The sequence below is a fragment of the Marmota monax genome, unplaced genomic scaffold (assembly GCF_021218885.2).
Source record: "Marmota monax isolate L192 unplaced genomic scaffold, Marmota_monax_Labrador192_F-V1.1 WCK01_AAM20220418_F8-fsc00163, whole genome shotgun sequence".
NCBI lineage: Eukaryota > Metazoa > Chordata > Mammalia > Rodentia > Sciuridae > Marmota > Marmota monax.
In genome coordinates, this window is record NW_026693660.1 from 2,975,219 (window position 1) to 3,002,742 (window position 27,524).

General features: G+C 42.6%; 2 protein-coding genes across 6 annotated transcripts in view; one reads left to right on the forward strand and one right to left on the reverse strand.

Annotated features, from left to right (window-relative positions):
- Adipor2 (adiponectin receptor 2) overlaps positions 1-17,608 on the forward strand; it is an 80,180-nt gene extending 62,572 nt beyond the window's left edge. For 4 of the 5 annotated variants that reach the window (XM_058584154.1, XM_046459823.2, XM_046459824.2 and 1 more), the window contains 6 exons: positions 1,660-1,779; positions 5,867-6,038; positions 9,211-9,397; positions 9,628-9,815; positions 12,712-12,905; positions 14,850-17,608. In XM_058584154.1, the coding sequence (XP_058440137.1) occupies positions 1,660-1,779; positions 5,867-6,038; positions 9,211-9,397; positions 9,628-9,815; positions 12,712-12,905; positions 14,850-14,978 (990 nt within the window). In that variant the 3' untranslated portion in view covers positions 14,979-17,608. The remainder of the gene's footprint in view (positions 1-1,659; positions 1,780-5,866; positions 6,039-9,210; positions 9,398-9,627; positions 9,816-12,711; positions 12,906-14,849) is intronic. The other variant, XM_046459827.1, reaches the window with a different exon arrangement.
- A 4,671-nt stretch (positions 17,609-22,279) lies between these two features.
- The window catches only part of Cacna2d4 (calcium voltage-gated channel auxiliary subunit alpha2delta 4), a 108,430-nt gene continuing 103,185 nt past the window's right edge, over positions 22,280-27,524 (reverse strand). Inside the window, exons 35-38 of the mRNA XM_046459834.2 lie at positions 25,505-25,622; positions 23,966-24,078; positions 23,700-23,782; positions 22,280-22,926 (exon numbers count right to left, since the gene is read on the reverse strand). Coding sequence (XP_046315790.2) covers positions 22,822-22,926; positions 23,700-23,782; positions 23,966-24,078; positions 25,505-25,622 — 419 coding nt within the window. The 3' untranslated portion in view covers positions 22,280-22,821. The remainder of the gene's footprint in view (positions 22,927-23,699; positions 23,783-23,965; positions 24,079-25,504; positions 25,623-27,524) is intronic.

Sequence of the window (27,524 nt, forward strand, 5' to 3'; positions counted from 1 at the left end):
ACTCTACCACTGAACTACAACCCAGGTGCACCCCCCACCCCAACTTTCTTCATGTAATCATGTTAGCAGCACTGTTTATCTAGCAGAGTCTTTGGTTAGATATGGAATTCCAGTTCTTACACTATCATTATTCATTGAATTATAATATCAGAATTTGAGAGATGTAGGAGGCTATATAAGTGAGAAACTTGAGGCTTAGAAAGTTTGAGTGACTTCTAATAAAAATCCTTCATGTTTGTGGTTAGAAGTTGCCTGGCTTTTTGTCCATTTCCCTTTTTATTGTTCTATCTAAACTATAAGCTTGGTCTAGAAACAGAAATCTTCATTTTAGTGATTTAAATCGTTATTAGATTGTTACTTTTTGCTCCATGTTCCTGGACAAAATTTTCTTTAGAATGTGGAAAGACACTGGGGTTTTGGATTTTTTTTTTTTTTTTAACTTTTCTACTTGACTAGCTTTAACCTTGGACAACTTATTTAACCTCTTTCTCTAAAGTTCTTATGCATGGTTTGTGTTTTGGAGGGGAGGAGAGGTACTGTGGATTGAACCCTGGGGCTCTTTACCTTTGAGCTAAATCCTCAGCCCTTTTATCTTGAGACAGGATCTCCCTAAATTACTTATGTCCTTCCTAAATTGCTGAGGCTGGCTTTGAATTCATGATCCTCATACCTGAGCCCCCTGAGTCTCTCAGATTACAGGTGTATGCCACTGTGCCTGACTAAGGTTATATGTTAAATGGGGATAAGAATACTTAAGTAATAAAAAGATGGTTATGAGAATTAAGTTTGATGACCTTTATGGAGCCCTTTCTTCTGTTTTGGGCATTTATTTGGCATTTGGGATTGTAGCTGAGTGGTAGAGTGCCTACTACTTATTTTAGATGTACCAGGTGGGAGTCTTGATTTTCTTCTTAGTATAATATTATGTGGTCTGTGAAAATCTTAAAACCAAAAAAGAATCCAGTAAATCTCCTCCAAGAATTTGATACTGAAACAAACAGGGATGATGATGTAGTAGATAAGTTCACTTATCTGTCAGAAAATTTGATACTGTTCTTTTTTTTAATATATATTTTTTTAGTTGTACATGGACAAATACCTTCATTTTATTTATTTTTAAATATTTATTTATTTATTTATTTTAATATTTATTTTTTAGTTTTCGGCGGACACAACATCTTTCTTTGTATGTGGTGCTGAGGATCGAACCCGGGCCGCACTCATGCCAGGCGAGCGCGCTACCGCTTGAGCCACATCCCCAGCCCTTTTAAATATTTTTTAATACTTATTTTTTAGTTGTAGTTGGACATAGAACTTTCATTTGTTTTTATATGGTGCTGGGGATCAAACCGAGGGCCTCGAACATGCTAGGCGAGCGTTCTACCACTGAGCCACAACCCCATCCCATTATTTATTTATTTTCATGTGGTGCTTAGAATTGAACCTAGTGCCTCATTCGTTCGAGGCAAGTGCTCTGCCACTGAGCCACAGTCCTAGCCCGGATACTGTTTATTTTTAGTACTGATGATGCTATAATAAACTGACTTTACTTACTGTTCTTAAATTTTTTTAAAATCTTAATTTGAAAAGCAAACTGTGTTGTGCCATTTGGCTCTTAAGTCTCTTGTTTACTTTTTTTTCCCTGTGATTGCCTTGCAGAGCTCTGAGGAACAAGAGTGCAATGATGACACTTCTCAGGAGGATGAAGGGTTTATGGGCATGTCCCCTCTTTTGCAAGCCCATCATGCTATGGAAAGAATGGAAGAGTTTGTTTGTAAGGTAAGATTGTGGTTTCTTATCATTTTCTATGCTCTTTATCACCACCCCCCCCCCCAAAAAAAAAAAAAAACCCAAAGGGGGTAGTACTTTGACCTTTGGTTTACTTTGGAAAAAATCTCTGGTAAGATAAGGATTGGAGGCTGTCTCTTAACTTTAACCCTGTTCAAGGCACAATGCATTTGTTTGCCAATAGCAGCCTTGATAAAAGTTCTGATAAAACTAGAATATCCATTTGGGAAACAAACTTTTCCTGATAAGAGTTTAGCAAAGTAAAGGTCTTGTTGATTAGATAAGATTAAACCAAGTTGAAAGTGGTAGATATTCAAATGCTGTATTAAAATAAATGTACTCTGCTGTTAGGATAGGAAACCTATTTTTCTTTCTAGGGATTTGATGGGCAATCAGACTACTTTTGAGATGGAAATTTTCCAGTTTTCAGCTGGCATATTTTCTGTCTCTGTGGCCTCTTTCAATCCATTGGCTGACTCTGTTAGGAATAATTTGTTTTGTTTTGTTTCCCTAAAATGGTAACTAGAATTGCGGTTGCTTCCTTAGAGAAATAGGGACACTGGTGAATGAATAGGTACTTGATTAATCAGTAAGGGCCTTGGCAGGTGTATGGGTATGTATGTATAAATCCACTTATTAAACATTTAAAGATAACTTTTAATTATTCAGAGAGAAAATTTTATGAAGTGTAACTTTTCATGGGTTTTATGAACCACAACTTTTTTTCTTTTATTAGTGCATTATAATTGTATATAATAATAGTTGGGTTCATTTTGACAAAGTCATGGAATTTAATTTACTCCATTTCAATCCCTGGCTCCCCTATTTTCCCTTCCCTGAAACCATAACTTTTTTTGGGGTTGGAGGAAGACACTGGGGATTGAACCCAGGGATGCTTTACCAATGAGCCACATCCCAGCCCTTTAAAAATTTTTTATATTGAGACAAGGTCTCACTAAGTTGCTTAGGGCCTTGCTAAATTGCTGAGGCTGGCTTTGAGTTTATGACCCTCCTGTCCTGGCCTCCTGAGCCACTGGGATTACAGGCAGATTAGATTAGATTCTGAAAACTAAATTTAGATTTTCCTGCATTCACAGTGATGCTGAAAATAATTGAGACCCGGTTGACTTAGAATACTATATATTGGGCTAGGGATAAGAAGAGAATGTTATGATTTTAACATAGATAACCCTTCCAGATTAAGTGCTGGGGGCGGGGCGTTGAGGGTAAATATAAACATTTGTAGGTTTCATAGAACCCTGCACATTTTAGTCAGTGTTTAAAAACTGATGACAGAAAAAGCCAAGCAAAACAATAAATTCATTGTGATCACTGTCTCAGGATAATTAACACAAAGAATAAAATAGGTACATTTTGTTTTTCAAAAGATGATTCTGATGTGAAGAAATCTCTTCAAGTCATATAGTTAGTGTCTTAGCCATTGGGGAGTTTTAATATTTATAGACTAGTTGGGATACCTGACTGCCATTTGTTCTCTTTCTGAACTGAACAAAGGATAAAGCAAATAAAACTTAAAAATTTAATAGTTAATGGGAGAATAGATAGGATGGGCATTTGCATGCTACATATGAGTTACTGAAGAAAAATGTTTGGGTATAAAAACTTTTTCCATTCCCTTATCTTCTACCAATCTGTTTGTGAGAACAGTCAGGAGGCATCCTGTTACATGGTGTTCCAGTGTCACTGTACCTTGCTGTGGCAGGGCAACTGACCAGGCTTGAAAACTGGCCATGTCTACCGACAGTAAGATTCTGTTTCTTGAACTGGAAGCAAGTAAACAGAGACAGTTTAAAATGAGGTGTGCTTTGGCTTTGCTGGTGTTACCTTCCCTTTTGGGGGAAGTAAGTAATTTTGTCTTTAAAGTTTCCAAGTTTGATCCGATCTCTTTTTGCAGACTTTGATTTTTGCTATTTTACCAGCATAGCCGGGTTTGTGTGGGAATAGGAGGTGTGCCATAGGTAGTGGAAAAAAATTGGTGTATATATGCATGTATGTTTTAGGGTCAAGTATAAACCCAGTGGACCATTGCTGAGATGTTTGATAGAGGCAGTATCTTGTCAAGCTTATAGATAAATCTTTTGTCTATTGTTTTGTTTCAGGGAGTAAAGGTTGCCTATTTGTGTTGGCAGTATATGATTTTAAGTTGAGAGTGAGGGTACATAGTATCTGTTAAATATGTCACCAAATAAAATATAATTAAGGAAGTAGTATTGCTCTTTGGCTCAGTGTTTAGACCACTAGAATATTAGAAACAATGGGACAAATCACTCTGGCATTAAATGCATATGTGACTAATAAACAATATAAAATAAAATTTGCTGAAACTAAAATAAGGAGCAAAATTTTATAAGGTTAATGTTTACAATAATTATTTTTCCCAAGTTCAGAATAGGTATTAAAAATTCATTGTCTTGATCTTTGTCTCTTCCTGTGGAAGATCTCATAATACAGCCACTTTTACAAGTGGTAGTGCAACCAACCCTCTTTATCCATGGGTTTCATGTCCATGGATTCAACCAGCTGTGGATTGAAAATATCTAGGGGAGAGCAAAGTGTGGTGGTGCCTGTCATCTCAGCTTCTTGGGAGGCCAAGTCGGGAAGATCACTTGAGCCTGTGAATTTGAAATAGACATTTATTTATTTATTTGTGGTACTAAGAATTGAACCCAACTAAAGTGTGTGTGTGTGTGTGTGTGTGTGTGTATTTAAAAAGAAAAAGGAGGGTCATATTTGTTCTTAAGTTGGCAGTTCTCATTTTCTTTGGAGTCAGAGGAGGTGTTGCATAGTCAGTTCTTTTGTAGATCTTAATAAGGTAAGAGCAAAGAACAGGAAACAGCTGTGGGCACAGCGGCTGGGTGGCAATCTTTCTGCATAGTAGAGAGAAGGAAAGCCAACTTTCTGTGGCTTGGCTATGTTGTTTTGTACAAGACCCCCAGAGATAAGAAGTGGTAGTCTTTGGAGGTGAGCTCTGCTCATTTGTAGTCTGGATTATTGCTTTAAGGTAGTAATCTGGAAGCACTGCTGAGCCCACATTAACTGTAAGGTAAACCACATGCCTGGCATTTTCATTACATCTTTCTGGCTAGCAGAAGCAACTTAGTTCTGGATAAGTGATCGTTGTGATATGAGCTCTGTGACCTGAGAGACAATGTAAAGAAACAACTACAGAAATTGATAGACATTCTAAGGAGGAATGACTCCATCCCTCTGTCTGTCAGGGAGAGGGACAACAGGAAAAGGAAGAAAAGGGGGGCTGTGGGAATTGAAGGGCCGTTAAAGTGGAGCTTCTTTGCTGTCTCTCTAGCAGGAGCAAGGGGGACTAGTCACTAATTCTTAAACAGGTAATAGCTTCTGGGGATAATTAAGGACTAGGGATTGCTAATTTATTTATGAAGTTTTTGTATCATTTTTGTTTGATCCTCATGATTTCCTTCTTATGTGGTGAAACACTGTTTTCCTCAATATATAAATGAGGAAAATGAAGTTTGGAGATTTTATATTTGATTAAAGCTCATATAGTTTAGTTAATACTCGAGACCCAAGATTTTCTGACCCCTGTGCTCTGTTTCTTTTCTACTTCATCATATTTGATATGGTGGAGAGAGAAGAAAGAGTAAAGGGAAGTGGGGGCCAGGGGAGAGTTTAGCAAAAGGCACAAAAGCATAATTCTATGCAATTCTTTTTTTCCCAACAGATAAATATAAAAAGTCATATTTAATGTCACAGGAATTTTTCAGAAGTCTGTTATGGGGGATGAAGGAAGGTCTTTATGGGTGGAACTTTAGACTCCTCATCCGTTCTTCACTCGGACTGAAGTAAAGCTGTTTTAGGGCATGTTGTATAATTTTTTTTTACTCCTTCCTTTTCCTAAGGAAAAAAAAAATTTGTCAGTCTTAAGAATTCAGGATATGACATTATACATTTCGCATATATTTGCCTTTTTAAAAATTTTTTTTTTCCATCGTACAACAATGCGGTAAAAGAGACAGTTGTTTGGGATTGTTGTTGCTAGTAGGACAACTAAAATCACAAAGATGTTCAATAACTCTTCTTCCAGGTATGGGAAGGTCGATGGCGAGTAATCCCTCATGATGTGCTTCCAGACTGGCTCAAGGATAATGACTTCCTTTTACATGGACATCGGCCTCCTATGCCTTCTTTTCGGGCCTGTTTTAAGAGCATTTTCAGAATACACACTGAGACAGGCAACATCTGGACACATCTCTTAGGTATGAAATATCAGTGGTAGATGAATTAGTGATTCACTTGATTATCTTGTATTTGAGGGTAAGGATAGAACTTAAAAATGTATTGTCACTGAGGATTGAACTATGTCCAGAGGCATACTGTGATTTTATTACAACTAAGTCACATTATTCTCTCCTAGATCTTTAGAACATTATCAATATTTTTCAATAAGTAGAGATGAAGGTGATTTTTCAGTCATTACTTATTCACTATTAAATTTAATTTGGCTTAAAATAGAAAATGAAATATTTTTTCATTTTTTCATGTTTTCCCTGTCATGATTGTATATTAAATGCAAGGGCGGGGAGGAGGGAGAAGAATAGTCCTAAACAGATGTTGCTAGGATAGCTAAATAGCCATGTATAAAATAAGTTGGACCCTAACCTCACACCATAAATAAAAATGAACAAAGACCTAAACACAGAGCTAAAACTATAAAACTTGGGGAAAAACATAGACATAAATCTTTGTGACCTTGGATTAGACAAATTTCTTAGCATTGACAAAGCACAGAGAAAGAAAAAAACAGATAATTTAAACTTCATCAAAATAAAAAAATTGGTTTATGTCAAAGAACATGATTGAGAAGTTGGACCTGGTTACATATAACTGTTAATCCCGATCAATTGGGAGGCTGAAGCAGAAGGATTCAAGCTTAAGGTCAGCCTTGGTAATTTAGAAAGACCCTTTCTTAAAAACAACAACAACAAAACAGTTATGGAGATATAATTCAGGGGCATAGTGCCTCTGGGCATAGTTCAGTCCCCAGTTTGGAGAGGAAAAAGTAAAAAGACAACCCTCAGAGTGGGAGAGAATATTTGCAGATCATGTCTGGTAAGAGTCTAGTAAAGAACTGTTAAAGAACAGTCAGTTTGTCTTTATTGGTAAAACTCAAGAGAGACATCATTTTTATAAAGACATACAAATCAGATGTATTGAGAAATGTGTTGAGGGACTGGTTCACTCCTACCAGGATAGCTGTAATTGAGAAAAAGAAAAATAATCCCAGTGGCTTCGGAGGCTGAGGCAGGAGGATAAAAAAGGGCTAGCGATGTAGCTGAGTGGTTAAGCACCCTTGAGTTCAATCCCTGGTTTAAAAAAAAAGAAGAAATGCAATAAAAGTTTGATGGGGAATATGGAGAGATTGGAATATTTGTATATTGCCAGTAAGATGTAAAATGGGGCAGCCCTATGGAAAATAGTTTGTTGGTTCTTCAAAAAGTTAAAGACAGTTACCAGACATTGCACTCCTAGGTATTAAAATCACATTGACAGAAAAACATGTGCATGAAGTTGATAGCATCATGATTCATGACAGCTAAAAAGTAGAAGCAACTCAGATATCTACCAGCTGATGACTGGATAAACAAAATGTGGTATATAATACAGTGGAATATTTTTTTTGAACTTAAAAAAGGGATGAGACACAGATTATATTACAAGAGTGAGCCTTGTAAACATTTGCTAAGTAAATGAAACCAGCCACCAAAGGCCACATAATTTTATGATTCCATGTACATGAAATGTCCAGAGCGGGCAAATCCATAGAAGCAGAAAGTAGATTAATGGTTATCTAGGGTAGGGTTGAGGGAGACTAGAGAGTAGGGAATGACAGCAGGTACAGGCCTTCTGTTTTGGAATATATATAACAAGTGTTTTTTAAATACATATAGTAATAACATTTTATTTTTCTTTTTAGTTATACATGATAGCAGAATCTGTTTTGATATATAAACATGGAATATATCTTATCTAATTAGGATCCTAGTCTTGTGGATGTACACAATGTTGTGATTCACTGTACTTAGGAAAGTTACATCAGATTCTTTCCACTGTCTTTTCTATCCTCCCTCCCTTGCCTTTATTCCTCTTTGTCTAATCCAATGAACTTCTGTTCTCCCCACCCCCCACCAGTTGTTGTGGGTTAGCTGCCACCTATCAGAGAAAACATTTGGGGGACTGGCTTATTTCGCTTAGCATAATAGTCTCCAAGTCCATCCATTGAATGTCACGAAGTCATTATTCTTTAAGGCTGAGTAATGTTCTTTTGTGTATATATACCACAATACCTTTATCCATTCATCTGTTGAAAGGCACCTAGGTTGGTTCCACAGCTTAGCTACTCTGAATTGAGCTGCTATAAACATTGATGTGGCTGCATCACCGTAGTATGCTGATTTTAAGTCCTTTGGATATATATATCAAGGTATGGTATAACTGACTCAAATGGTGGTTCCATTCCTAGTGTTTTGAGAATCTTCATACTGCTTAACAGAATGGTTGCACCAGTTTGCTGTCCCACCAACAATGTATGAGTGTATCCTTTTCCCATCTGTTTTGGAATTAATGATGGTAGTTATAGATTATCATTAATGTAATAATATAGTTTCTGGCTTTACTCCATTTGACTTGTATTTCTTATCACACATTTGATTTCTTCTGTGCCTCTGAGTTCTTGCCTGCAAGAATAGTGAAAGTAAACTAGAGAAAAAATCCAATTAAATCTGTTGGACATATCTAAGTCAGAAGTAATTTTTAGGTTAAAATGATAAAACAGGATCACTTAGTAAATGTTTGACTTCTAAATATCTGACCTTCTTTGTGGTAAGTGGTCTAAGCAGTAAGAACATGGTATCTTGCTGTGGAGAACAGTTCAAGAACTGGTTATGAAATGCCCTGAGTAGGTACTTTGCTGTCCCTACTGGACCATGCTGTAAGGACCAGAGAAGCAGCATGGTGCTTCTTGACAGCTATTGGTATAGGAAAGCTATTATTTTCTGTCAGGATTTGGAGGTGTTGGAATTCAAAGTGAAAACAAAAAGGGCCTTTCATAGCTGGGCTGTATGTATATACCAAAAATTTCATAAATGAAATTTCATGCCAGTTCTAAGAAGTAACAGCATTATCTGATTTCCTTTTGGATTATGCTGTTAGATTAAGTTATTATGTTCTGTAATGCCCAATTTGTGAAGCTAAATTTTATATGATATCAACAGTATTTAAAGTAAATTTTGGATGAACTTGGAAAAAAAAATTATGGAACTTTTGATACAGGTATCATTGCTGCTGAGAACGATTATAAGCAGAATTAATGTAGAACACTGTCTCTTCAGAAGAATAATATTTTCTTCGTCTCCTTCACTCTTTTCCTAGGTTGTGTATTCTTCCTGTGCCTGGGGATCTTTTATATGTTTCGCCCAAATATCTCCTTTGTAGCCCCTCTGCAAGAGAAGGTGGTCTTTGGGTTATTTTTCTTGGGAGCCATTCTCTGCCTTTCGTTTTCATGGCTCTTCCACACAGTGTACTGCCACTCAGAAGGGGTCTCCCGGCTCTTCTCTAAGTAAGTATCTGTACGGTCCATAGTTTGATCAGTGATTTAGAGTCAGTGTAAGGTTAGGAGAAGATATCCGTTTTTGATACCATCTGATGAGAACTTTTTTTTTTTTTTTTTTTAATTAAAGCAAGCAACTTGCCTTCAGTTGTAGATAGCTCATGTTATGGGGGATTAATTGGGACCTATAACAGGCAGTAATTTTTAGCATTAAATAATTTTTTTTTTTTTAATTCTAGACTGGATTATTCTGGTATTGCTCTTCTAATTATGGGAAGTTTTGTTCCTTGGCTTTATTATTCTTTCTACTGTAACCCACAACCTTGCTTCATCTACTTGATTGTCATCTGTGTGCTGGGCATTGCAGCCATCATTGTTTCCCAGTGGGACATGTTTGCCACCCCTCAGTATCGGGGAGTAAGAGCAGGTAAGTCCATGTGGAGGTTTTACATTGGACATTCATTCACCAGTCATTGATTAAAGCTCTGCCTTTAGCCAGGTGTGGTAGCACACGCCTGTAATCCCAGTGGCTCAGGAGGCTGGGAGTTCAGAGGAGGATCATGAGTTCACAGCCAGCCCCAGCGACGGCAACTCAATGAAACCCTGTCTCTAATTAAAATACAAAATAGGGCTGGGGATGTGGCTCAGTGGTTCAGTGCTCCTGAGTTCAATCCCTGGTACATCCCCCACCCCCCTGAAAAAAACCATCACACACAAAACTCTGCCATTACACACAAAACTCTGCCATTACACGAGCCTTATACTTTGTTTATGATGAAAGAAGAATAAATATTAGTTCCTGTTGTTGAAGAACTTTTAATATAGTAGTCATGGTTGTTTTCAGGGTCACTGGTTTTCTTAAGGCACAGGGTAGAGGGCAGTGGTGAGCTGGGTGAGGTCCTCTGTTTCAGGCGTTGTTTACTTGAGGCCAAACACTTTTCATAAGGTGGTTTGAAGGCTCTGCAGCCTTTATGAAGTAATGATTTCTTTTATTCTTTCAATTTAGTGTACTTTTTAAGTGACTAATTGTTATTGTGTTTTTCGTTTTTTGTTTTGTTGTATATTTTTATTTTAAAATATTTTGTAAGCTATTGAGATAAATCAGGTTTCACCTATACAGCTCATGTTATTGTGAAAGTAAGCACCACCCATCTCTTCTGATATGGATAAAGGAGCTTTTAATATTTAGGATAATGCCTGTTTAATTGGCATCAGATGAAGTTCAAAAGCCTCTTAGCATCTTGATTGCTAACTCCATACTCCAACAAGAAGATTCAGAGAGGTTTTTGTTTCCCATTGAACTGGGCCTCCTTGTAGCCATGGATGTGTCTTCAATTTTGTAAAACCCAGTGCCTCTTGAGTTTGAATGAACAGTATTATTACAAGCAGTATTTTTTCTTTCAATCTTTCCTTTTTTTTCTTTTCTTTTAACCATTTAGTAATAAAATTCAAGCTCTGGTAGATGCCTTAAGATAGTAGAATAGAAATCAACCTCATATTAATGACCATTGTCACCACACTTTGCCTTTTTTTTTTTTCTCCTTAAAGCGAGTGCTTCTATGAGCAGATAAACAGTGGTCAGGGTTGGCCTTCAGTAGCCCTTCAGTAGTTCTGCAGTGTTAAGCCTGCTGAGCACATAAGATAAGAACTTCTTTGCTGAGTAGAGCTGAGCATTCTGCTATTTATATACGTCAAAAGAACCAAGTTCCTTTGGCTTTGCCTCAAAGAATGAAAGGTCATTAGCAGCCTGTGCTTAGTATGTAGAGAAAGAACTGGATCATGGTACTGTTTCTATATAAGAATAGTAGAGGTAGGAAATAGTTTTAATTTAGGTCTCTTTGGTTCCTGTATTTTGTGAGATCAGCATTATTATTTTCCTCCTCACTTAGATGCCCATTTTATTTATGCGTATGCATCCTATATATACACCTACATGTATTATTGTACCTCAGCAGTTTATTTGGTAACATCCAAATTAAGTAATGGGCTTCTTGTCTGTTGAAAGCTTACCAATGACAGCTTATGTTGTAAAGGTCATTCTTAAGTCTGCCTGTCAAAATGTAGGAGCAGTTGCTGCCGGAGTGACTGTTGCTTTTGTTGACACACAGGTTTCAGACTGGTTTTAGATGAGTAGAATTGAAACTTTTTTTGATCATGACATTTTCTGTTACAACCCTAAATGTGTATATATGTATGTATTTGTGTGTGTGTGTGTACTTACTTGATCTTAGGACTTAGGTCATACCTAGAAGTTTGAAAAGTGCTACTTTATATTATTATTATTATTTTTAAAAAATATTTATTTTTTAATTGTAGTTGGACACAATACCTTTATTTTAATGTGGTGCTGATGATGAAACTCAGGGCCTCACACGTGCTAGGTGAATGCTCTACCACTGAGCCACAAAACCAGCCCCCAAAAGTGCTACTTTTGATAAATGATTTTGAAGCTAGTAGGCTGTGCTGAGTAATTCTGACAAAAGTGTATGGGAGTGAACCCAGGGCCTTGCACATGCTAGGGAAGTATGATACTGAACCACACCCTAGCCATTCTGACAGAGTGATGTACTTGTTTGGGAGCTTGGGAGCTCTCAGAAGTATATATCTTTCTTTCTTTAATCTGTCATCTTACTTGTTAACATATTAGACCATTTGTTCAGGGCATTTTAAAAAATGTTAAATACCTATTTTTAGATTGTAAATTTAGATTACTAATACAAGTATTTTAGCTTTATGATATCACCTCACCAGGTTATTTGATCATTCATTGCCTCCCCACCCTAAAAATGTGTGTTATTTGTTGCTTCTGCTCCTCCTCCTCTTTTTTTTTTTTTTTTTTTGTGTGTGTGTGAGATATACACACACACACTGGGGTTGAACCCAGTGCTAGGTAAGCACTTTCAACACAGAGCTACATCCCCAGTCCCAGAATGTCTGTTGCTTCTAAGAGAAAATAATGCTCTATATTTAAGCTGTGTTTATAAAATGGCAGCATTTAGAGAAATTTAAACAAACTCTCAGAGCTATCCCTTTCTAAAGCACATAGTAACGTGATTCTAAACCCTTGTTCTCTGCTCACTTACTAAGCTAAACCTCACTTAGCAGGAGGCTACTTACATTTGTAAGTATATCTTTAGCACATAGCTATGTTATCTGTGTGATGGTGTTCCAGAGTTTGAAGAACCTTCCTTTTCCTTTAAAATAGGAAGCTAATGTTGCATTCTACCTTGGAATTTTCAGTTTTACAGATGGTACTGTGCTGAAATATTGACTCTTCCTTCTTATCTCCCCCCACCCCCCCGCCCCCTTCTCATGATTCCTAGGAGTGTTTTTGGGCTTAGGCTTGAGTGGAATCATTCCCACCTTACACTATGTCATCTCAGAAGGATTCCTGAGGGCTGCCACCATAGGGCAGATAGGCTGGCTAATGCTCATGGCCAGCCTCTACATTACAGGAGCTGCCCTCTATGCTGCCCGGATCCCTGAACGCTTCTTTCCAGGCAAATGTGACATCTGGGTAAGTGTAATCAGGGGTAATCAAGCATGTGTACCTCTTAGTGGATCGTTGGCAGACTGGGAAGTGATAAAATCAAAAAAGTTTCAGACTCAAAATTGAGACTTTTATTCTGGTCCTAACTCTGTCCCTCATTAGTTGTTTCTCTGGAGAGCAAAAGTAACAACAATTCCTATTTATTTCGTGTCCAGTACTGTACTAAGTACTGTGTTTGGGTTACTTATTTAATACATTAGCTCTATAACTGTTATTTATAGTTTCATTTTGCAGATTAGGAAATTAAGACTTATCTAAGGCATATGGCTGTTAAGTGGTAGAATTAGGCTAGTTCTAATCAATCCTGTTAACTACTCTGTAATGAAAAATCATTTAACCATTTTTTAATCTCATTTTCCTCATTAGTGAAACAAGGTTATGGACCAGATTTTTGCCAAAGACTTTTTTGGGGACCAGATGTACTAACTAAGGTCCTTTTTAATATCAAAGGCCGGTGATTTGTAAGAGGAGATTGTGTGTATGAATTGTTGGAGGAAGAGGAAGAGTTAGTTATTTGGACTGTTGTTAGTAAGATAGTAGAAAAGAGGAGAAAAGAAAATATATAAGGGACTGGTATTGATGGGAAATTAACAGAAGAGGGCCTGCAACATTTCAAATGTGGAATTGGAGTGTTGTTTAATATGAAATCTGACCTTTAGAATTCTGTGGCTTAGCTGTTGTTGATTTTTATAGACTAAGCTGATTAAACTGTAAAGTTTAGTTTAGCTGTCTATAAAATGAAGGTGATCCTGAACACAAGCAGTCTTTTGACCTTCAAATTAGCTCATTTATCCCTTTTGTCTCATTATGATTTTGAGATTGATATGGAATAATTTTTATTTCTTCCTGCCTTTTTGGGAAAATTAATCTTCTTTGGTTTCTAGGAAACATCTCTTGGGATATGACTTTTTTAAAGTTTATATATATATATATATATATATATATATATTTATTTCTCAAATCAGTGTCTTTCCCTTCGTAAATACTGCCTTACCACTGGGCTTTTTCATTTTGAGACTATAATGAGAGAATAGTATAGGTTTTGAAGTGATGCTTATCGAGCACATGGAGCTTGAGATGTGAAATAGCATTCAACAGAACAGGTAAAATTTAAATAGTATCACGTGTTTATAGACCAGCTTCTGACTTGATAGGAAAGTAAGAGGCTCTCTTTACTTAGTCTTTTTTTGGGCGGGAGGGGGCAGGGGTAGCAGGGATTGAACTCGGGGGGCACTCAACCACAGCCACATCCCCAGCCCTATTTTGTAGAGACAGGGTCTCACTGAGTTGCACCTCATTTTTACTAAGGCTGGCTTTGAACTTGTGATCCTCCTGTCTTGGCCTCCTGAGCCACTGGGATTACAGGTATATGCCACCATACCCAGCTTACCCAATCTTTTGATATATATGTTGTTTGTATAGTTCTAGAATCTTACTACTGAAGTAATAAACTCTAGGGACTTTTTTTTTTTTTTTTTTTTTTTACTTTTCTACTAGATCCTGGTAGTTTTCTTTAGTTTCTCTAACAGAGAGCATTTAAATGACCACAGCTCTAATATTCTTGTCCATGAACAAAAGTATTTGGTCATATTCTGCTGCTGGATATCAAAGAATCCTTAGGAACCTTGTGGTCTTATTGCAAGACATTCTGTATGTTGTTTGCTCCCAAGTTCACCAGTACTCTAACATGCAGATTTTCATGTCTAGAGCTTAGTGGAAGAACCTGAATTTCTTTGGGGAGAGCTGGCTTTCAACTCAGCAGAATGTGATATACCTAATGGTATATCAGGATCTGTGGACTCCTTGAATTTGAGCTCAGTCATGTCCATTCCCTATCTTCTGCTTAGCATAAGCCAGGATTAAATGATCCTAAGAATTTTTTACCACTCCTCTTTTTTTTTCTCTCTCCAGTTTCACTCTCATCAACTCTTTCACATCTTTGTGGTTGCCGGAGCTTTTGTTCACTTCCATGGCGTCTCAAACCTGCAAGAATTCCGGTTCATGATCGGCGGAGGCTGTACTGAAGAGGAGGAACTGTGATAACCTACCAGTAGCCAGGGACTGTTACCCTGAACCCAGGCCTGCAGCATCTGCAGGCCTCCCTACTGGCCATTTATGCCAGTACCAGAGGAGCCCCAAAACCTTGATAGCCTCATGGGCTTTGTGACGGCCCAAGGGCTCTGCGTGGTACACGACTGAGAAGAGAAAAACAAAAATAAATCATACCTCAAAGGATGGAGTGCATCAATTTGGAGAAAAGGAGGAATGGCCCATACCCTGACTTATTCTTGGGATCTACGGATTGAGGGCTTTGCAAGACCCTTGGCAAACTGGCTTCTGATCCGTATCATAATTTATTTGTAGAAGATGGGGAAACAGTTTAGCTGGTGATTCTCTCTTTTCCCTTTCTCTTTAAAACAATAGTACAGTCCAATTTAGGTGAACATTTATATCCAATTAAGGGGTGGGAGTGTGATTTTAGATGCTCTTTTGGGAGAACAAAGACATTAATGTAAATAAGATTTCTAACTTACTGTTTAAAGAATTTATATAAATGTTTAAAACATAAGGGTTAGGGAGGGAGGGAGAATTTTTGTATAGAACGAAACATGCAAGTACCACACACTGTTTCAATTTTGCACAAAGTGAGGGAAGATCAGGTGGTAGCCCCAGAATGTGCAGCAGTCTTGGTGCACCAGGGTGCCTTCTAAAGGCCAACATGCACACCTTGGACCCTAGCAGGGCAGAGATATTAGCCAAGCCCAGTGATCACTTGATCACTCTCAATTCCAATAGCCTTTGGGCATCCTGAATTAGAGATAGGAGGAAGTGGTGTGTGTTTCTTCAGTGGAAGCAGCACATAAGTGACTGACAAGATGTGTTTAGGTAAAAGGCAGTCATTTGAAAAGCTGTCTTGTAGGCCGATAGTGACCCTTTCTAAAGAGAAGAGCCAGCTAGTCCTGCTCTTGATACTGGTGGAGACAGTGGAGGAACCCTGGGAACGTTAGCACAGGGGCTCATCTGATCACTTACTGGCATCCCGTTCAACTTGGTGGTAGTTTTGGTCTGACTTGAGAGCTGTGGCAGTTGCTATTGGAGCTCTGAACCACCCTGTAAATTTCTATTAAAAATCATTCTATTAAAAATCCTGCAAATAAAAATTGCCTATTCCCTGGCATCATAGTTCTGGTGTGGAGCCAGCCACAGATGAGATTCTGATTTGTGTAGAAAAAGAAACCTGTCTTTAGACCAGAAAAAAGTTGAGTTTTGCCTCTGGTGTGTGGTCTTGGTAAACCTGGTGTGACGGACACCGTGGTTGTCTTTGAAGAAAGCCTGCAGAAGCCTCCAGCGCCCACTGTGGCATTTTCAGCTTCACTGAGCCCCATGTTGCTGGGGGACATGTTTAGAAGGCAATGGCATGTTATTGCTAGTGAGTCTGGTAGAATCCTTAAGTCCGTGTTTTTGAATTGCTACTAGAAGTGAAAAACTATTGCTCCCAGGGCTGCCTTGTTATGGTGTCAGGAGAGTGGTGGCAGGGAAGGATCCGGTTCTTAGACAAGATGTGTTCTGATCTTGGCTCACAGGTGAACCTCTAAAATAGCACTCAAGTCTCGGGTTACTGCCATCCAGGACTTCAAGAGGGTGTGTTACATCCTGGGGGTGGTAGGTATTAGAACTGCCACTTAGGTCCTAAGGCAGAGGGGCTGGCATTGTCAAAGGGGTGTCTAGAAGTATGAGAAGGACATCTGGTTTGTTCAGTAGGGTTTTGTTATTGTCCCCACCCTGTCTTCCTTTCCCTGTGAATCTCCAGCTACAGCTGGGTTCCAGGAAGAAAGAATCAGTGCAGAAACTTGGGAAGAACATAGGAGTGTTTTGGTTCTGGATAAGGTCACTGCCCTAGGTGGCCCAAGCAAAAGACTCAGTGGATGAAGGGCCTGACAGAACAAACAGTATTTGTTTCTTTAGAAAATAGTCCAACAGGACAGTGGCCAACTGGAAGGAAGCTCACTTAGTTTCCTGGGAGCAACAGCACATATCAGAAGCCAGACTTGCTCTTTGGTCATGCACTTTGGGGTATGGGGGTATGAGATGCAGCCCTGTAACAACACCCAGAGAAGTAGCAGTCTTTGGGCCCAGTCACCCCACACCCCAAAGCAGGAAGATTCTGGTTCAACATAGCACAAACCCTTAGGGAACATGAAACCAACACCACCAATGTGTAATCCAGTCAACTCTCCCTCTTTTGGGTGTGTATGTGTGTGGGTATGTGTATGCCCACGTGTGTGTGTGTGTGTCCACGTGCAGCTCACTACCAATAGCCTCTATGTGCACTTGACCTACAGTGCCCGCTGAGAACTCACCAGGTTGGCGCCTGAATGCCTTACTCTCAGCAGTCAGAGGCTGGCTTGTTCTGTGCAGATTTTTAATTTTCTTTTTTGGCCCTGGGCTGTTTAGGACCTCTACAGCTTCATTCTTTCACCATTAAATAGTGGCCTTTTTCAGTATTTTCCCCTCCCCTTACAAATCGCTGAAGCCACAAAGCACATTTTTGGGGATCATAGAAGGTTGGGGTTCCAGAAAGGTATCTGTGATGGTTCCACTCACCATGGGATTTCCCTACTTGCTGTATTCTCAATTTCTCTAATAAAAAGAGCCAAATGGAAAATGAACTTTTGTTGTATTTTTGTTGCTATTTTTTCATCTTATTTCCTTTAGCTCTTGGCATATCCTTGAAGCCTTAATTCAGACACTGAAGTTTCGGAAGTTTTAGAAACTTCCCATCGTAAATACACAAATGAGTGTGCTTGTGCCCTGCTTGCTTTTCCTGACTTTCATCTAACTCGGACCAGGTTTAGAACAGAGAGGAAGGCTAACTCTAAGAAGCAGTTCTTAATTTATTGTTGGAAGTTTATAAAAACAATACCCTAGGGGCTTGGGATGTAATTCAGTCATGGACCATGTTAACTAGCATGAATGTGGCCCTGGGTTTGAACTACAGCACTACCCAAGATAAAAGCAACAAGAACCTAATATAATGAACACTAGGCCATGAGTTGTGTTAAAGAACTTTCTCATAATCTCAACCTGTATCTCATCCTATAACTGTCAGCTTTTGGTTGCTGTGACAAAATATCTGAGAAAGTCAAAGGAAAAAAAGATTTATTTTGGCTCACTGAGAGGTTTCAATTTGTGGTCTCTTGGCTCTGTTGTCTCTTGGTCTGTGGTGAGGCAGAGCATCCTGGTGGGGAGGTGTAGTGAAACAAAGCAGAGAGGGACAGAATATACCCTTCAGAGACGCACCTCTTCCAACTAGGCCCCATTTTTATTTTCTACCATCCCTGGAGACCAAGTCTAGCAATCGACCTTTGGGGGCCCTTTTCAATCTAAACCCTCTAACAACCCTATGGGCTAGTCATGCTCATTTTATACTTGAGGAACCTGAAACCTACGAAGTTTTTCTGACTGATGCCAGAAGTGTTCACCAGAGAAAAAGTGAAGGAAAATTTTAAGGAGAAAATTGTCTCTTGTCTGCAGTTGAATCTGTTATATCAGACAAACTGTTAAAACAGGTATATTGAAGGTTTGGGGGTTGGTTAACCTGATCTCATTTAAGGTTAGGAAATCTCAACCTTCTTGCCTTAGGTAAATTAGTATTTGTTGGAGAATTTCCAGTACTTGGTTATTTTCATGTTGAATTCTCACTTATAGAGTCTAGTTACAACTTAAGGTTTTCCCGTGTGTTATCCAGATGTAGGTCGGGACTGTGTTCGATTCCTGACAAAAACTAAACAGGCCCACAGAAAGCCTGCTTTGGTTTTTCCTGGTCTCTGGCTGTCTGTGTGCTTTCCATTTCTCAGGTGATGTCCTGTGCATTTGTAGATAGATGAGGACAAATCTGAATTTTGATTTGATGGAGTGCCAGGGCTCTGAGTGCCCGAGAGAAGCCCGTGGGCAATGTTCCTTCAAACTTACCCTGGAAACATCCTTTTCTTAAATACTTTGCACCGTTTTATGCAGTATATTGCATTTCCTTATTCCCACATGGGGCACAAGGGGCATAGGCTGTTCACTCACCACTTCCATGCCTTCAACTGTTTTTTTCTATTTTTTATTGGTGCATCATGATTGTACATAATGATGGCATTCATTGTTACACTCCGTACATGCAGACATAGCGCTAGAATTTAGCCAATATTGTTACCTGATATTTCCCCTTTACAAGCCCTTATCCTTCCCTGGTCCCTTTCTTCTACTGATATCTGTTCAATTTTCATGAGAAACTTTTTCGCCACACCCCTGCCCCCTTCTTTTTCTTTGCCCTAACTTATGCGTGAGCAAAATCATGTTAGCACTTGATCTTCTGAGCTTTCTGCCCTTAACTGTTTGGCTTGAAAACAAGGCTAGTGTGGTTCATTCTTTGCTGCTGCTTGGCATGGTCTGGATCTGGGAGTGGGAATCATGGGGCTGGGAATTAGACTGCATGCTCAAGTAGCTTTGGACTGTACCCTGCCATTGCCCCATCATGCTAGCCTAGGGATGAACAGTGGCAGGCTTAGTCCCTGTTCTGCCATTTGCCATGTCTCGTGGGCAAGAAGTCTTTACTTCCCTAGCCTCTGTTTTCTCACCTTTCAAGAGAACTGATGATGTATCCTTTGCATCCTTCACTGAGATGCTGCTGCTCTTAGTGATAACATTCATTCCCCACGGTGATTCTGCCAAACCCTTGCTCCAATCCTTCCTTTTGTGGTCTTTGAGCCCCAGCCACCCCCATACTTATATGTCCGTACATGCATACACAGTGCTAGAATTTTCTTGACCTAAAGATATGCCACTCCCTTAACCTTCCCGAATCAAAACTTCACTTGGCATCCCAAAGTGGTTGTTGAAGTGTTTTATTGAAAGCCCTGTTATTAAAACACACACACACACACACACACACACTTGTTAGGTGGATTTAGTAGTCAGTGTATTTGTGGTACTGAGGAAGGGGAGTCTGACAGCAGCCTTGAGCTCTTCTCAGCCGAACAAAGGTGTACAGCACTGACAAGAGATGCCAAGATTTTGTACCCCTGTTTACTAAATGACTGAGGTGCCAACTTTGCTCCTCTGAAGTCAAGTTGATGGTTCTGCTGTGTGAGCCAGACTGCCACCTGCTGTCCCTTCATGGTTCTGTTAAATGTGGAAAGAGGAAGAATAGCCCTGACCTTCAGAGGCGTCTATAGAAGAGCAGTGCTGGTTAATCAGAAATGATTTCACGGGTTCGGAGAGGGTTCCAGATCTCACAGGCCACCCTTGGCTGTATAGAGACGAGGGACCCCGAGGAAGGCCAGCACTCCTTCTGCTTGCGTTTTTCACTCTGTTGCCAAGATAGTTGATAAATTTGCCTGAAAATACTTTCCCTGGTTGGGTGGGAAGACAAGCCCTTCTGAAGACAGCACTGGACAACACTGTCCTGGAGAGAGGCTGGAGGCGGTGTCTGTGGTCATGGGCCACAGCAGGGAGTGGCTGGCACAGAAGTCAGGAGATGCTCATCCTGCCACGCCTGCCACAGTTAGGTCTTCATGATGTAGGGAGGCACTCAGCTATGGCATCGCCATGGTGGGGGAGAGGGCTCCCTGCTGTTCCTAGCCCACATGGGCCAGGTGGGCACCTATGACCTTTGGCCATTATTCCTGGTTTCCAGGATGTAATTTCTTTGTCCCCACCTCCAAGAAAAACGTAGTTGATAATCATAGTTAACTGCCTAGGCAATTTTAGGCAAATTACATGAGTGTATTACATTTGATCTTCCAATAATTTGGAGCCAGTTTTCAGCTCTCTAAACCCCAGTTCCTCGTCTATAAGATGGGGTAAACATATTACCGACTTCAAAGGGTTGCTGCAAGGAGTATATGAGTAAATGCATGTTATTTTCCTGGTACATGTAAATTGTAACCATTGCTAATACTTTCCTGCCACTTAAACTGTCTTCTGCAAACGTCAGTGTCTTTAGCTATAAATGGGAAATTGATCCCTTCCTCACAGGATTGGTGTGACTTAAATGGCAGAGTAACACTGTGACAGTCTATAATGTAAGGCACTTTCAAATGTTCTAATGAACACATGGAGTTGGCCTGCCTTAGAGGGAAATTGGAGCTGTTTGCTGGTGGGAAACTGGGCCAGCAGAGGGTTGTGTAGGATAGAGAAGAAGTGACCTCTGAGTTCCTGTGTGTAAGCCACACCAATTCTTGTGGGGCTGGGCCGGGCCTTCTCATCTGAGATTGTTTTAACTTCAAGGATCTGAGGCACCCCAGAATTTCTACATGGGTTCTGCTCATATTATTGCTCCTATAACAAAGTCTGCTGCCTTGGGCTGGGGTTGTGGCTCAGCAGCAGAGCACTTGCCTCACACGTACGGGGCACTGGGTTCAATCCTCAGCACCACATAAAAGTAAATAAATAAAATAAAAGTGTTGTGTCCATTTACAACTAAAAAATATTAAAACAACAACAACAACAAAGTCTGCTGCCTCTTGGGATTCAGATTTGGAGTAGAGGAAGCTCCAAGATGTCGGGACCCTGGGGAGATGTGTGTATAACTGTGTGTGAGGGGTGTTTCCAGATGCAGCTGCCTTACCAGTGGACTCTGCTTTGTACACTGAAATGTTCCCCAAAGTTCCACCTTCAAGGATTTGGGACAAAATCAAGTAATTTTTTTTTTTTTTTGTAGATCCCTGGCCAGCAGATGCCCATGACCAGGACCTGGACCTCTTGGGGAGTCTGGAGTTGATGCTCAGGAGATATCTCACCATGCCTCTGTGAAGGTCTGTGGGTCACACTGAGACCTCAGTTTGGTGGCCCCAATTCCTGCCTCCACACCTGCAAGTACATAATTGTCCCATGCAGCAGCTGCAGAGCTCAGCCTGTTTTATTTTACTTTATTTGTACCTGGAATTGAATACAGGGGCACTTTACCACAGAATCACATCCCCAACCCCTTTTTAAATGTTTTATTTTGAGGCAGAGTCTCTCTGAGTCTTTAGGGCCTTGCTAAGTTGCTGAGTTTGGTCTCGAGTTTGCAATCCTCCTGCCTCATCCTCCCAAGCTGCTAGGATTACAGGCATGTGGCTCTGCGTCCAGCCTGACTTTTTATTAGATGCAAAATTTCCTTTAGCTAGGAATTTTTAAAAAGAAACAAACAAGCAAACAAATTTTTCAGAAGTTCTTCAGCAGCAACAGTCTGAAGACATCACACACAGGCATGTTGATAGTTTCCTAAAAGGGTTTGATACATATTCCTATCCTGTTCTTGGTCTTTCTTTTTACTATTTCTCTCTCTCTCTCTCTCTCTCTCTCTCTCTCTCTCTCTCTCTCTCTCTCTCTCCCTCCCTCACACACACACACACACACACACACACACACACACACACACCCTAGCAGCATCTAGGAAATGCTCCATCCTCCTGTTTCAGCCAGGCATGCTCTTGCCTCAGTCTCCTCCCTGCCCTTGGCCTTACTCGGCTCCTCCTGCTCAGCACCTGTAGGTCCGTGGGTTCTGAAGATCAGCCTGCTTCATTAGAAACAGGTCTGATCTGCAGAATAGGTGGAACTAACTCTTTTGTCTTGGTCTAAGTCTGGCTCATGCTGGACTCCTGAAGAGAAGAGACGAAGCATAGCAGGATGTCCACAGAGCCTGGGTGAACGGTACCAGGCACCCTGGAGGGTCTTTGGAAAATGGCATCTGGGGCTTTGTTCTCTTGTTCTTCCAGCAATCTCTGGAAGCAGGGACCATTAGCCCAGGATGAGCACAGGCCCCGGAGGTAATCCATCTGTAGTGAACTGCATCCCACACCAGAGGCTAACTTCTTAGAATGTCTCTGGAAGGTTCCCCTTGCAGTGAGTGTCACCGCAGAAGCTGAAGTGGCAGCACCCAGGCACCCAGAGGCAGCAGGAGCAGGGGGAGCCAGGCTGACGTGTCCGAGGCGCCGCCACAGTCCTGAGCGTTCTCCTGTGAACCCAGAGCAGAGGTGAAAGGGCGGTATCTACAGCAGAGGCACCTTCCCATCCAGAGGGGCAAGGGTGGGCAGGGGTCTCTGGGACGAAAGGGACTCAAATCCTGAGAGAGAAGGAAGTTTCAGAAAGTAAAGCCGCCATCTTTCTTAGACCTTTCAGGGGAAAAGTAGAGGCTGCACACTCACTGGAAGCTGAGATCAGGTCTCCCGACCCTGTTGCTTAGGGGTTTCATGGTGGGTTCCTTATGTAGCATAATCGATGAAGTCATTGGCCACTGGTGGCAACTCCATCTCCAATCCCCATCCCTTGCCCAGAAGTCAGGGGATGCGGCTGAAGTCCCAACTCTCTAATATGCCTTGGTCTTTCTGGTGACCAGGCCCCATGCAGGACCTACGGGTCCCAGACACCAGTCATCTCATTAGAACACAAATCACTCTTATTCCAAAGGTCTTAGAAGCATTGTGTCAGGAACCCAGGGACTTAGGCCAAGTGTGGTAACAAAAGATGTCCTTCTCACTCATGTCACCCAGGAAGTTACAGGGGTTTTAGGAGTTCTGTGCCAGGAACTGTACAAAGACCCCTTGTTGTGTCCCCATTTCACATGATATAAATATGAATGCACAGGTATGAACACTTCCCAGTGAGATGCACGTGTACGGTTGTATTCATCAGTGTCCAGATATGCTGGCATCTACAAGAGCACACACACTTGGCAGAGAATGTGGGACAAAGACCAAAACCCATGCCACAGCCCACCCAGCCTCGCACCTCTGGATGAAAGGCATGGCAGGAATCTGGTCTCCGGCGGGGCTTCTGAGAGCGCATCCTGTTACACTTGACAGAGGCATTATGTATAGAACTCACAAGGTCAAGGTCAACCACTCTGAACCCCTAGAAAAACCTGCCCCTGGTGGGCCCAGCTTCCAAGGATAGGGGAGGAAGGAAGGCTGGCCTCAGCCCTCAAAATCTGAGCCCTCAGTGACATCTGAGCCCACCCTCCCCATCCCACGTATCCTGGAGAATGGGAAGGATATATTTGACTTCTGTGGCCTTCTGCAGGACTGGTGGGAAGACACTGCAGTCACAGGTGGGATCTGTCACCAGCAGGAGCAGGTTGGTCTTGGGAATCTGCTGCATCACAAATATCCTGCAGCAAAGAGGGGGCGGAGGTCAAGGGCTTCCCCAGGCAGGCACGGCAGCCACCATGAGAAGGTCTCTGAGGAGAGAACTGGAGGCTCGGAGTGTGAAAGTAGGGGCACAGGGGAAGGGGCAGAAACGCATGTTGGATCCTGGGCGGAATAGCCCGGGACCAATGACCCAGCCCTACTGACTTACTTTACCATAGCTTTCAAAGTTACATCTGTCCTTTCCTAGAAGATGGAGAAGGTGAGGAAGGAGTTGTTAATGTTTGCAGGGACACTAGGATGCTCCTGAACAGATTGGGCTGTAGGGCTACTCTTGCTTGGGGTATATGGGGAAGTGCAGTGCAAGGATGGGCCACTAGGTGGCACAATGCCACCGCACAGCTCAGGAGGTCTGAGGACAGAGGGGAATGACTGGGAAAGCCAGGTAGGCACAAGGTCCCAGGGCGTTACATAACAAGGACAACTGCCATTCACTGAGCGTTTCCTAGGGGCCGGTGATGTCATACAGACACATCTGTATGCGTATATACACATATGTATACGCTTAGCCTTCACAGCACTCTGTGAGGTTTATATGGCCCTGTGTGGTAGAGGACAAAATGGAGCCTAGGAGAAGTGATTTTCCCAAGGTTTCACAGCGAGGGTGTAGCAGAGCCAGTTTTTAAACTCAAGTCTGTCTACTGGAAAGCACTTGCTTTACATATCCCCATCGACTCTGTCCCTACAGCAAAGCTTTGAGATAAATGCACAAAACAGAAATTGTTCCAAGAAAACTGCTTTGTGTGGTCAAAATCTTGCCTAACATTACGTAGTAGGAAGAGATGGAAACTGAAGTTGTCAGAGGCCAACATACGAGGCTTTACACTACAATAGTTAGCTTGGGTCTGGCTGTCTAAGGGACAGCTGGGCGGTCCCTGGGGAACAGGAAGTCTAGCTTTCACAGCCTGGAGGAGGCCATTCCTCTGGCCCAGGGCAGAAATCCCTGGGGGTGTGTGGGGGTGTCCTCTGAGGTTTGGGAACAGAAAACCCACCCTCTGGTGGCCTCCCTGCCTTCTTGGGCCAGGGCTGGTGGGATCTAGGGGTCTTGACCCTGGAGCAAGACTGAGGGGCTCCTGCCCGGAGGCTCTGGCCTGGGGGTAGGACACACCACAGACAGGGACAGCAGTGGGAAGGCCGGTCTAGGACCCTCTTCTCTGCAAAGACATATTCTAGGGCAGACCTAGGTTTATTTGTGTTGCTTCTTTTTTCAGATCTGTGGCGTTGAGTGCATGGCCCCGCTGTGGGCTGACCTGTGCCTCAGCGTAAGGGATGAAGATTGCAGAGGTCACTGAGGGAGGCTGTGGAATCCTGGCTGTGGGGCCTCAGGCTGGGGGCTATCTTGCCAGGAGTGGGAGCTGGGGACAGGTCAAGCTGCCCAGGGGGTCTTACTTCTGGCAGGCCCCACACTGGATGATGCCGTTGGTCTCCTGGATGGCTGTCTGGTGCACAAACACGGGGTACTCTGTGTCGCAGGGATGCAGCAGCTCCTGCTTCTTATGCTTGTGGGCTGCAGTGGACAGAGGTGCCTCTGTGAGGAAGGGCCCCACAGCCTCCTGAGGGCCTTAACACCTCATGGGTGGCTGCAGAGGCCTCAACACTTCAACCACGGTGAGCCCCTACTCCTGGTCCATTGCAGATGCTCTCTTGATAGAAAGGTCTTGGGACTGTGCAGGACGGGGAGGTGGGGAGAACGGAGAATAATTGAAGCAGCCTGGGTGTCGGGGACCGTGGAACTCGGGTATGAGTGTCACACTAGCTCCTGACCTTGAGGAAGCCATATTCTCTCTTTGGAGGCCTACATCCTCATCATAAGCTGGGGGTGAGAAGTGCCCCATCTCAAAGGTTCCTGAGAGGGACCTGGTGCACCCCTGTTTTGCATCCTCTCCCCTCCAGGCACCGTCCCTCGTCCCTGCTGGAGGGCCCTGGGTGAGCAGAGGTCCTGCTAGGAGCAGCCTTAGTGAGGGGATGCCATACACACCCGGGGCCCACCCTCCTTCACGAGGCGAGGTGAAGCAGGAGGGGTGGCTTGGTGGGTGGATTGTGGTCCCTTCATTCTGAGACCTGACCCCTCCCTTGTGGACACACCTGTGTCCAACTCTCAGGTAGCTAAAACGCCATGCAAGGACAGCCCCTAGACAGGCCAGGCCCTGCCGGCCCACCCCTGCTACCAGGCCCCAGCTCCTGCTACTGAGCAGTAAAGGGAGGGACAGATCTCTGCACCCAAGGCCACCTGAGCCTGGAGGCCCAGCTCCTGGATATTGGGGCTCCTTGGTGGATATCAGTTGAGTGTGAAGCCCCTTAGTTCACTAAGACAAGACAGGGGCCCTGGAGACTAGGCAGCTCCTGCAGAGGAGGGGAGAGCACAGCAGGCCTGCGCAGGCCCAGAGCTGGAAGCAGCACTCCTATTTCTCTGTCACAGGCATTTCCTTTGCTTCTCAGACTAGGGGTGAAATAGGTGGGGCAGGTGGGTGGACACAGGTGGAGCTGGGACAGGGGCTCCTACTAAGGGTTAGCAGGAGGGCCGTTGGTCTCCCTAACTCCTGGACCCAGAAGTTTCCTCCAGACTTTGAAGCCAGTCGGCAAGGAGAAGAGTCCTCAGGGACCGGAAACATCCGCTCAGGCTCCTTTCTGAGCTGAACCTCCAAGGAGGGAGCTGGGTGGCCCTGGAAGTCTCTGGACCTGACTCTTCTCCTCCTGTGGGGTACTGACTCAGCGCTGGGCCTGTCTGCCTGTCACCTGAGCCACTTTGGTGGGTGAAGCGTGTCAGTGATAACACTGCTCACAGCCACAACAATAATAGGACGGGGCGGCTTCCCCAAGGTCACATTACTCCGGGCTGGGGCCTTAGGTTCCAGGAAAAGCTGTCCTGAAGAAGTGAAGCTCTGAGCAAGCAAAGGAAGGGACCGTCCTCAGCTTGCCAGATGACAGAGGTTGCATCCCCACCCCATAATGAGGTCCTCTGTTCTTGGCAGAGAGAAGAGGGAGCCGTTTCTAAATGGGCTGTGATACATGGTTCCTGGCTCCTGTCACCAATGTCAAGTGACTGTCCCCAGAGCAGTCCTGTTATGAGTGTGCCTGAGGCCTCCTAAAGCGGCCTGGAAACATGGCAGGGAACGTGGAAATGTGACCCCAGGTCAGAGGTCATCTCCTGGGCCAGAGGCAGCCAGCCCCAGCGGGCAGCAGGAAAGGGAGAGGGAGGAGCAAACCAGAGAGGACAGCCACGGACACTGTTCCTTATCACGAAGCTTAACGTTGAGAAACAGACGGGGCCGGGCTGAGGAGCTGCCCAGGCAACAGGGAAGTTCCAGAGCCCCCTGGAAAAGGTCCTTTTAACATGGACAAGTGGAGCGAATCCTGCTAACAGGAGGTGGCCTTGTGTGGTCGGGGGAGCTCTGAGCCCCCCGAGGGA